Below are 12,500 nucleotides of genomic sequence, written 5' to 3'. Positions count from 1 at the left end.
AAATATATATGTAGTTTAAAGGTTTAAAGGCTGCTCACGAATGGCAGAGGCAAGGGACAGTGACATTGTCCTATCGAGCAGGACAATGCCCTAGAGACTGACCATGTATACATTTATTAGCGCCAAAGCCCCCTCTCCACCCAAGCTAGGACCGAAGGTGGCCAGGCAATGGCTACTGATGACTCAGCAGATAGACCCAGAGGCTCCCCCAAACCCACCATCCTTACCTCATAGGGATGGTATGGTTGCAGCGACCAAAGGAAGTAACGATTTAGAGCGGGTCTCGAACCCCAGTCTGGCGTTCGCCAGTCAAGGGACGTTACCACATCGGCCACCACAACCCCTACGCAATTGGTTAACAAAACAACTGAAAACTGAAATGACCCCTCCCTCATATACGCATGCTTTTTAAGAGCTTCGATAATGTGGATTTGACAATTAACGCAAATTACGCAGTTAAGATACGCAAAATACATAAAAAAAACGTAATTTTAATGGAGGAAGAGAGAGAGAGAGAGAGAGAGAGAGAGAGAGAGAGAGAGAGAGAGAGAGTATTGTTAAAAAAAACGTGTTTAATCGGAAATTCTCCGTAAAAATAGTGTTTTCAGTCATGTTTAGGTAAAATACGAGAGAGAGAGAGAGAGAGAGAGAGAGAGAGAGAGAGAGGTTGGTGACCGTAATATCACTCCTTAACGTCAATATATCCGTTTTTAGAATAGTCAATGTCTGGAACCATTCCAGTTTTTAATCTTTTCTGCCTTTCGTCTCGGTAGAGAGAGAGAAGGATTCTCCTTCTGTATAGGACCAGAAAAGCAGTATCCTTTAAAGCGCAAGTGAAATATTTAAAGCCCTCACACCTAATGGTTAAACAGTGGCTTTAATAATTATAGTTTTCTTTATCTTGAAGGACCCAAGCTATTGTTTTCAATATATAATTATAAACGACTTTTACTGATTTATATGTAAATAATTTCAATGCCAAAACCAATTAAAAGATGAAAATACTAATAGAAGAATTTAATTCTTATGACAATCAATTTTAAGTTACCCTAACCAGCAAACGATGACAGGTTAAACACACGCCCTTCGTAAAACCTTCGAGTTTGGCGAAGGAAACAAATTTGCAGTTCCTTTGCAATCTGTTAATAATTGGTCTATTGTAATTCAAGAATTGATAAATGAGAAATATTTCGATATATCCTTATCTGAAACATGGTTAAATTATGTATTAATTGGCGTGGGGTTTTCATACACTCAAATATGAACTAAGTTTGAAGTCTCTGTAATAACGATGTCCAAACTTATGGCTGATGACGTGAATTGGATATTTTACTTGACCTTCAAAAATTTAATCATTTCCAGCTTTTTACCTAACAGTTAATCCTTGCAAGTTCCATAACGATTAAAATTGTGTCCAGGAAGCTCTTCACAAACAAACACACTAACACAAGGACACAGACGACTGAAAACATAGCCTCCTTCCAACTTCGTTGGCGGAGGTAATGACTTCGACCAAGCTAAGGTTAATGAAATTACCCCTTCATACGCATGCTTTCTTCCATATTCCGAGAGAGGGAAAGTTATAGGGGGGGGGAAGCTCCTAACTGCTTCGATAATGTGGATTTGACAATTGACGCAAATGACGCAGTAAGACGCAGAAGACACAAGTGCGTAAAAGTACGACAAACTGAATCTTGAAAGGTTCGTAGAGAGAGAGAGAGAGAGAGAGAGAGAGAGAGGGTGGCTAAGTGAGAGAGAGAGAGATAGTGAGAGGGGGAGTAAGTGAGTGGGAGTAAGTGAGAGAGAGTGAGAATGGGAGTAAGTGAGAGAGAGTGAGAATGGGAGTAAATGAGAGTGGTAGCCTATTGAGTGAGAGTGATTGGGAGTGGGAGTAAATGAGAGAGTGAGAGTGGCAGTGGGAGTGGGAGCGAAAGTGAGTGGGAGTGGGAGCGAAAGTGAGTGGGAGTGGGAGCGAGAGTGAGTGGGAGCGAGAGTGAGTGGGAGCGAGAGTGAGTGGGAGCGAGAGTGAGTGGGAGCGAGAGTGAGTGAGAATGAATGAGTGAGAGTGGGATTGAATGAGTGAGAGTGGGAGTGAATGAGTGGGAGTGAATGAGTGAGAGTGGGAGTGGGAGGGAGTGAGTGAGAGTGGGAGTGGGAGTGATTGGAAGTGAGTAGGAGTAGGAGTGGGAGTGGGAGGGAGTGGGAATGGGAGTGAGAGTGAGAGACTGAGACTGGGAGTGGAAGTGAGTGGACATGAGAGTGGGAGTGGACATGAGAGTGGGAGTGGGAGTGAGTAGGAGTGGGAATGAGTGGGCGTTAGAGAGAGAGAGAGAGAGAGAGAGAGAGAGAGAGAGAGAATGTGTGTGTGTTTTAAAATCTGATATTTCTACTCACTTTGCATAGAAGACACTCACATGAGTAAGCTTAACTGATCACACAGCATATTGCGTATTTGTTAAATCCACATAATCGAAGGAAATAAAATCAATAACTAGAACGAGTACTCTTTAGAGCGCAGACCTCCGCCAACGCCACATCACAAAATGATTTATCCAGAAAAATTGGAAGAAACCCTTTTGTTCAAATTAACCGAGTGACACTAACTAAAAAAGTCATTATACCATAGTTATAAACGGGACAGGGTACTTTAACTCCGGGGAAAAAAAACAATTTAACTAATTTAACTTCCATATATTAACCAAAAAATTGTTGTCTGTCGGCTGAATTATGCAAAATTTAACTATTGGAATTATTATATTCAAAATTAATTTGCTCAACGATGGTTTATGATAATAAAAGTAGTTTTAAGTTTGTGTAAACATTTCTGTAATTATTTTCCTTGAGAGAGAGAGAGAGAGAGAGAGAGAGAGAGAGAGAGAGAGAGTGTGTCATTACAAAACCTTTCCACAGTTCACAACCGGACAACTCTTGTCCGTCATATTTGTGTCCAACAAAACTGGACAAAACAGTTTTCGCTAACTTGTCCGAGTGACACCAACTAAAGGGTCACTATACGCAAGTCAAAAACAGTTCATTATACGCCAATGTATATCGTGGAAGCGTAAATTACCGTCGGGAAAATGACAAAACACATATATACTACAAATTAGCAAATAAAATCACAATATTTCGATTTTTTTAACATCCTATATCTTACGTGAAAAGCTTTGTATAATATTTCTCAATACAAATATATCATTACAGTATTTTCTATAATAACCAATCTAAATTTTATCTAAATATAATTTAAATACAATAATATTAAGGGTAACGAAATAGCTAAATATATAAAGTGGGCGTGGCTAACACTTTAAAGACCAACGCAATTGTTAACGGAGACGGCTGTAGAGTTTTCAAACCTTTCATACAACTTGCGTAGAAAATAGTTGTATATATTCTATAGCGTATATTTACCGTGTTAGTATTCATACTATGTATAAATATACAGTCCTGTTTTATATAATTTACGAAGCCTACTCGAATGAGAAATTAGGCTAATGTATATATTTATACTAAATAGTTATGTCATTTGGTTTGCACGATTTCGAACGTCACCTTCAATACATAAACGTAAAATAATACATTTAAAATTCTGTCCAATATGTAATAAAATTCCTTGGTGCTTATCTAAATAAAAAAATACCATGTTGAACGCTCTCTCTTAATTGCCAACTACTTATTAGCGGTATAAACACTGTAATTTTGTTTCACGATCCTAAATTAAAGTAATATGAAGACCATTGTCTTCGTTTCACGATCCTACATTGTCTTCGGTAGCTTGGAATATTCACAAAAATCGAAAAGGAATTTTTTTCATGGTGTAATGGCTGACCAAAAAACCTTTCTAGAAGTCACTGGCTCAAAGCATTTCTCGAAAATTATTATGAAACTGGTTATTCCTATATTACCAGATAATTATTTTGACTATAATCGAATCTCTACAGTTTATAAAATTAAAAACATCGTCCTAATATAAAGAAAAACAGTAAATACGTCGTATTTTTCACCACTAGCTCACCTTGACGACAGTCCGTCTTCACCGTCTCAACCTGTCACCCACAATGAGATTTCTAAGTAGGTAGAGGTCCTTTGGCCAATCAGAGACCTCAACTTTGCCTGTCATTTCTATTACCGTCTCTTATTGGCTTAAAGCTTCGTAATCTGTCAAAAGGCTTTGGAAGCCCTTGTCCCATTGGCTGGTGGGATTAAAACCATGGACTTGTTTTCATCTATAATTTATTCCATTAGTGTCTACAACTAATAAAATTGGATAATAAAAATGTAAGTTTGTAAATTGATTGCTAGAAAAAATTTATATATTCATGAATAAAGAACGTGGATAAGAACAAGTAAATTATGTAATAGAAATTAAAAATAAACTCATCCGTATCCCAAAATAAGTTTACGCATATATAAATATGCACAAACGCATAAGCGTATTATACGCTGTACATTTCTTGGATGACAAGGTAAGAGACAAAGCTTGTAGCATCCTGCTTTTCCAACTAGGGTTGTAGTTTAGCTAGTGATGATAATTATATATATATATATATATATATACAGTATATATATATATATATATACAGTATATATATATATATATATATACAGTATATATATATATATATATACAGTATATATATATATATATATATACAGTATATATATATATATATATACAGTATATATATATACATATATATATATATATACTGTATATATATATATATATACTGTATATATATATATATATATATATTATATATATATACTGTATATATATATATACATATATATATATACAGTATATATAATATATATATATATATATATACAGTATATATATATATATATATACAGTATATATATATATATATATACTATATATATATATATATACTGTATATATATATATATATATATACTGTATATATATATATATATATAAGATAGTTAGAGAACCTAAACAGCAAACCGGGAAGACTGTCAATTAATGCCTACAGTGCATTGCGTGAGGTGTACTGAATGCACTATTCTTTAGACCTAAGCTAAGACAATAACAATATCGTTTATATCAAAATAAATTTCCAAAGATTAAATGGTGTTAGATCAAGTCATTATCATTTTGAAAAAAATTATCACAATATGATCAAATAGAATCTATAATAATAAACACGCACTTACAAACACACACAACAACAATTAACCTATCGAGCAGAACAATGCCCTAGAGACTGACCTTGTATACATTTATCAGCGCCAAAGCCCCCTCTCCACCCAATCTAGGACCGAGGAGGGCCAGGCAATGGCTACTGATGACTCAACAGATAGACCCATAGGCTCCCCCAAACCTACCATCCTTAGCTCATAAGGATGGTATGGTTGCAGCGACCAAAGGAACTACCGATTTTGAGCGGGTCTCGAACTCCAGGCTGGCGTTCGCCAGTCAAGGGACGTTACCACATCGGCCACCACAACCCCTACGCAATTGGTTAACAAAACAACTGAAATGACCCCTCCCTCATATACGCATGCTTTTCAAGTGCTTCGATAATGTGGATTTGACAATTAACGCAAATTACGCAGTTAAGATACGCAAAATAGATAAAAGCATACACTTAAAAAAACGTAATTTTAAGAGAGAGAGAGAGAGAGAGAGAGAGAGAGAGAGAGAGAGATTGTATTGTTTAATAAACCGTGTTTAATCGGAAATTCTCCGTAAAAATATACTGTTCTTAGCCATGTTTAGGTAAAATATTGGCGACTGTAAAAGAGAGAGAGAGAGAGAGAGAGAGAGAGAGAGAGAGAGAGAGAGGTTGGTGACCGTAATATCACTCCTTAACGTCAATATATCCGTTTCAAAAATAGTAAATCTCTGGAACCATTCCAGTTTTTAGTCTTTTCTGCCTTTCGTCTCGGTAGAGAGAGAGAAAGATTCTCCTTCTGTATAGGACCATAAAAGCAGTATCCTTCAAAGCGAAAGTGAAATATTTAAAGGACCTCACACCTAATGGTTAAACAGTGGCTTAATAATTATAGTTTTCTCTATCATGAAGGACCCAAGCTATTGTTTTCAATACATAATTGTAAAAGACGTGGATTTTCATCCACTTAAATATTAAGTTTGAAGTCTCAGTGATAACGATGTCCAAACTTATGGCTGATTACGTGAATTGGATATTTTACTTGACCTTTGACCTTGACCTTCCAAAATTTAATCATTTCCAGTTTTTTACAAAGTTAATCTTTGCAAGTTTCATTACTAAACGATTAAAATTGTGGTCAAAAAGCTGTTCACAAACAAACAACAACACTAACATAAGCGCGCGCACACAACGGAAAACATAGCCTCCTTCCAACATCGTTGGTGGAGGTAGTGACGCAGTAAGACGCAAAATAACTTCCGAAGTGTTAATGTAATGTGGATTTGACAATTAACATAAATGACGCAGTAAGACGCAGAATACATAAGTGCGTATTAAGTACGACAAACTGATCTTGAACGAGGAAGTGAGTGGGAGTGGGAGTGAGTGAGAGGGAGTGAGTGAGAGTGGGAGTCGGAGTAAGAGGGAAAGCGAGTGAGTGGGAGTGGGAGTGAATGGGAAAGTGAGTGAGTGGGAGTGGGAGTGAAAGGGAAAGTGAGTGAGTGAGAGGGAAAGTGAGTGAGTGGCAGTGGGAGAGAGTGGGAGAGAATGGGAGTGGGAGTGAATGAGAGAGTAAGTGTGAGTGAGTGAGAGTGGGAGTGAGTGAGAGTGAGTGAGTGGGAGTGAGTGAATGGGAGAGGGAGAGAGTGAGATTGAGTGGGAGTGAGTGAATGGGAGTGGGAGTGATTGAGAGTTGGAGAGAATGGGAGTGGGAGTGAATGAGAGAATGAGTGAGAGTGGGAGAGTGAGTGAGAGTGAGTGAGTGAGTGGGAGTAGGAGAGTGAGTGGGAGTGAGTGAGTGAGTGGGAGTGAGTGAATGGGAGTGGGAGTGATTGAGAGTTGGAGAGAATGGGAGTGGGAGTGAATGAGAGAATGAGTGAGAGTGGGAGTGGGAGTGAGAGTGGGAGTGGGAGTGAGTGAGAGTTGGAGAGAATGGGAGTGGGAGTGAGTGAGTGGGATAGTGTGGGAATGAGAGTGGGAGTGAGAGGGAGGGAGTGAGAGTGAGTGAGAGTGGGAGTGAGTGGGAGTGGGAGTGAGTGGGAGTGGGATGAGTGGGAGTGAGTGGGAGTGAGAGTGGGATGAGTGGGAGTGAGAGGGGGATGAGTGGGAGTGGGAGTGAGTGTGGGAGTGGGAGTGGGAGTGGGGGGGGGAGAGAGAGTGAGTGGCAGTGGGAGTGAGAGAGAGTGAGAGAGAGAGAGTTAGTTTCCAAATCTGAAATTCCTACTCCCTTTGCATAAAAGACAAAAGTGTTCAGCGTATATTGCGTGTTTGTTAAATCCACAGATCATCGAAGCACTTAGAGGCTTTCTACAACCAAATATAAATATCTCCACTTTCAGAGATGAAGAGTCATGAAGGAAATAAAATCATTGACTAGAGCGAGCACTCGGAAGCATTCATTAAGAATACAAAAACCGAAATTTGGTTTACCAAGAAATTTTTTTATAACCATTGATTACTGACAATCTCTCTCTCTCTCTCTCTCTCTCTCTCTCTCTCTATATATATATATATATATATATATATAAATCCTAACTTATGTCGTCTTGAGAACACACGCACCCCATTCCCCTTCACACACACACAAGCAAGGGTAGCAGTCCTCCCCCCCCCCCCCCACCCTGCCAAAGGAACCACCCACAGCTGTCTACGACGTAACAACTGTTTACACTTCATTGCACATTTGAGCGACTCATTACAGTCATTAACAAATGCAATATGTATCAAAGTTGATTGGAATAAATACTGCGTGCATACACACCAATTAATGCCAACTGTTTAGAATCTGGCGAACACTTTTCAATTGCAGTTTACGTATTTATCACTTGGCGCAGGTTCTACCCGTCAGGTTCTAGTGGAAATGTTTCATGAGAGAGAGAGAGAGAGAGAGAGAGAGAGAGAGAGAGATTTCCTAATATATTTCTTTACATCAAACGGACACGCTTACAATATCAGTGATTATTTTCCTCACGAGAGAGAGAGAGAGAGAGAGAGAGAGAGAGAGAGAGAGACTTAAAATAAATGTAGTTTAAAGGTTTAAAGGTTCCTCGCGAATGGCAGAGGAAGGGACAGTGACATGACCCTATCGAGCAGGACAATGCCCTAGAGACTGACCATATATACATTTATCAGACCCAAAGCCCCCTCTCCACCCAAGCTAGGACCGAGGAGGGCCAGGCAATGGCTACTGATGACTCAACAGATAGACCCATAGGCTCCCCCAAACCTACCATCCTTAGCTCATAAGGATGGTATGGTTGCAGCGACCAAAGGAACTAACGATTTTGAGCGGGTCTCGAACCCCAGTCTGGCGTTCGCCAGTCAGGGACGTTACCACATCGGCCACCACAACCCCTACGCAATTGGTTAACAAAACAACTGAAATGACCCCTCCCTCATATACGCATGCTTTTCAAATGCTTCGATAATGAGGATTTGACAATTAACACAAATTACGCAGTTAAGATACGCAAAATAGATAAAAGCATACACTTAAAAAAACGTAATTTTAGAGAGAGAGAGAGAGAGAGAGAGAGAGAGAGAGAGAGAGAAGCTGTCTTCAATTTTACATGTCGATGTCTATTCATTATATATATATATATATATATATATATATAAATATATATAAATGTATGTATGTATGTATGTATGTATATACATTAAATATATATATTTATTTATATATATAATTAAATTTCTACCTCATACTTGGGATCGAACCCTAGTCCCTTCAAATGAAAGGTCGGGTCGCTTCCAACCATGCCAGCAGAGAGACCTGGCCTTTCATTTGAAGGGGCTAGGGTTCGATCCCAAGTAGGAGGTAGAAATTTAATTCTATTGAACATGATATTATGTTGATTTTCATCTACACACACACACACACACACACATATATATATATATATATATATGTATATATATATCGTTATATATATATATATATATATATATCTTTATATATATATGTATATACATATATATATATATATATATAATCCCTTTTTCTTAAAAGGAAAGTATCTATTGCGTTGGTTTTCTAATACAATTTTTGTATTGATATTTAAAAATAGAAGATAAATGAAAATATTTGAAGATTTCAAAGTAATTTGGAGATTCTACAGAGGAAAACTGACTGACTATTTGCTTATACATATCCACATGCACACCCATACATAAACATAAATTTTAATAAAAAGAACAATATCAATTAAAGGAAGGAAGTGTTACCTTAAGATAGATTGATAGATTGACATTACATACCTATCGTATAGTTCTATCTGCTGAGCCATCAGTAGCCTAGCTATTGCTTGGCCCTCCTGTATATATGATAGGGCAAGGTCACTGTCCCGTACTGTCCTTTAACCCTTTGAACCTGAAAACAGATAGGAATATAGTTAGTTTCTGAGACAAATAACATTGTTAGAGACAATTCATTGGCTTGCAAGAAAGACACAAACGTTTTGCATTCTGCATAGTCTACGAGTCTACAGTAATGATGTCTAGCTATTCCAATACGGACAAAATCTTCGAATGACACACACACACACACACACATATATATATATATATATATAGATCAACAATTAACAAATGCAACCGTTTCTAGTCCACTGCAGGACAAGAGCATCAGACATGTCCTTATTCCTGTCTGGGGGTTGGCCAGTTTTGACCACCATGCTTGCCACTGGATTGGTGATGGTGGAAGATTTTATTATGATCACTCATAGGAAACCAACCTAGTATAGGTGGCCCTGACTAGTACAGTCTACCTGATCATGGCAATATACAAAGCACATCACAACCTTAAGACATCCCCACTCAGAAAGGGATATATATATATATATATATATATCTCCATTGGATATCTTTCTTTGCAGATATTTTTGTCCAATAAACATTATTATTATTATTATTATTATTATTATTATTATTATTATTATTGACAGCTGTAGTAGACGATAGCGTAAAGCTAACAATCAATATATCTACCTTTTGAACACTCAAACGTGAATTGAAAGTCTCTGTGACGATGTCTAAACTTAAGATAACGCGAATTGTATTTCACGCACCGAAAACGTTGGCCTACGTCGAGTCTAATTCATCATTCAATACGTCGCTTGGTAAATTATTTATCAGTGAATAATCTCCGGGAAAGAGTCATTTCATCTCTTTTATCATAGGGGAGTTCTAACGCCCATACGAGATTACCATGACAACATAAGTCTAGACCTATAGTGTACAGCGGGCTGGTTTTATCTACGTAAATATTCACATGTTTTCCTTTATAAATGAGTAAATAAACAAATAAACAGTGTACATACTAATATACTTAGTTAAACGATAACCTCTGAAGCTCATTTTCTCAAAAATACGAACGTATATCTTCAGATTTCAAAATAAATTACGTGAAAGTATTAGCAATTTAATGTGATTTCTTCAATGTTTTCGATACTTGTTACTGAACTTGTGGCTTTAATGCCTTCCTTAAGTTTTACACACACACACACACACACAGAGAGAGAGAGAGAGAGAGAGAGAGAGAGAGAGAGTTCAAGCTGGCTACATTACGAGTTATCACAGAGAGAGAGAGAGAGAGAGAGAGAGAGAGAGTGTGTTCAAGCTGGCTAGGCCTACATTACGAGTTGGTACCATAACTCGTAATGTAGCCAACTCTCTCTCTCTCTCTCTCTCTCTCTCTCTCTCTCTCTCTCTCTCTGTGTGTGTGTATGTGTAACTTAAGGAAGGCATTAAAGCCATAAGTATATAAAAAGTATCGAAAACATTGAAGAAATCACATTAAATTGTTAATACTTTCACGTAATTTATTTTGAAATCTGAAGATATACGTTCGTATTTTTGAGAAAATAAGCTTCAGATGTTATCGCTTAACTAAGTATATTAGTATGTACACTGTTTATTTGTTTATTTACTCATTTATAAAGGAAAACATGTGAATATTTACGTAGATAAAACCAGCCCGCTGTACACTATAGGTCTAGACTTATGCCCACCCGCACCTAACGTTGTCATGGTAATCTCGTATGGGCGTTAGAACTCCCCTATGATAAAAGAGATGAAATGACTCTTTCCCGGAGATTATTCACTGATAAATAATTTACCAAACGACGTATTGAATGATGAATTAGACTCGGTGTTACTATAGCAAAGCTCATATTTTGAAACGAGCATCGTAAAACTATATTAGCTGGCTAAACTTTTCCCGCCTCGAAAGCGCGAAGTTCAAAACATCTACACATACGAGGAAATACCCATAGAACAATATCAATTGATATATTACACATTAAAATCAAATGTTACACTCACATTATACATTTATGTACAGCTGCAGGTTAAAATCTCATCACGAAACGAGATATTATATGAACCGCGACCGCGCGCACGTCACCTTCACTTAACACTTTAATCAAGACTGACGGCATTTATGACAGTGTTGCCAGATGGGTTAGTATAAAAATCCCCAAAACTCATAAAATATCCCCAAAACAACCTAAAAATCCCCATTTCCACAAATATGTTCTCCTCTGTCTTGATCACGCAGGCTTTACTAAAATAGAAATGACTCAATATACTTCATATAAGCGCAAGCAAATCAATTGCAACAATATAAAAGTTTACTCGTCTTTTTTTCTTCATAGAAATTTGAACAGAATATCCCCATCAGACACCCAAAATCCCAAACTCTAGGGATAAATCCCCATACCTGGCAACACTGATTTATGACCTGAGAGTTTTTTTTTTCCATAGATTCGAAAATTAAAACAAGGAGAATTTGGTTTTAATTCTTTTTATTTGCTTAAATGTCATATACGTTTTCTATTCATGTTTTGTATTTAATAGTAATTAAGTTTGTGTTCATTTTCATAAGATAAACGATAAGAATATTGCCCTGGCGAGGATGAAGGACCTTACCGAACAAAACCTCCTCCAGCCAGACCTCATACTGCGTAAGCTAAGCATAGGCCTAGCCCAACTTTTTGGAAATTAGCATATATCCTTTACCGAATAAGTTGAACAACAACTATGAGTTCTTATGTGTTTTAGCAACCATTTTACATGAGGCTAGTGCCAATATTGCATCTCAGGCGGCCAACTGTAGGCATTTTAAAGGGTTCTTTGCTACTTTCACTACATAGCTTTCCAGTTTACCTCTAATTCCATCTTGTCGCTTTTCAAGTTCTTTCAACTTCATATTGCAACTCAGTGAGGACTGGCCTCCCCGGACCGAGCGCCAAACCATAGTAAGCTCTGTACCAAATTCATATAGGCCTAACAATGACAATAAGAATAAGGCTGTTTTTAAGCTGATTCGACTTTTTTTGATATTTTCATATTTTA

The 12,500-nt window shown here is 37.4% G+C and overlaps 1 protein-coding gene across 5 annotated transcripts in view; it reads right to left on the bottom strand.

The window, feature by feature from the left end:
- The window catches only part of LOC137638353 (TATA-binding protein-associated factor 172-like), a 271,385-nt gene that overhangs the window by 111,123 nt on the left and 147,762 nt on the right, over nt 1–12,500 (bottom strand). Inside the window, exon 1 of one of the 5 annotated variants that reach the window (XR_011044096.1) lies at nt 4,019–4,047. The exons of 3 other annotated variants lie outside the window; for them this stretch is intronic. Coding sequence is in view for 1 of the 2 variants with exons in the window: in XM_068370390.1 (XP_068226491.1) it covers nt 11,469–11,477 (9 nt within the window). In the remaining variant the exon portion in view is untranslated. Of the gene's footprint in view, nt 1–4,018; nt 4,048–11,468; nt 11,493–12,500 lie in introns of those variants that run through there. One more of the 5 variants, XM_068370390.1, reaches the window with a different exon arrangement.

Source organism: Palaemon carinicauda, chromosome 3, assembly GCF_036898095.1.
Source record: "Palaemon carinicauda isolate YSFRI2023 chromosome 3, ASM3689809v2, whole genome shotgun sequence".
NCBI lineage: Eukaryota > Metazoa > Arthropoda > Malacostraca > Decapoda > Palaemonidae > Palaemon > Palaemon carinicauda.
This window is presented reverse-complemented; position numbering and strand designations above follow the sequence as displayed.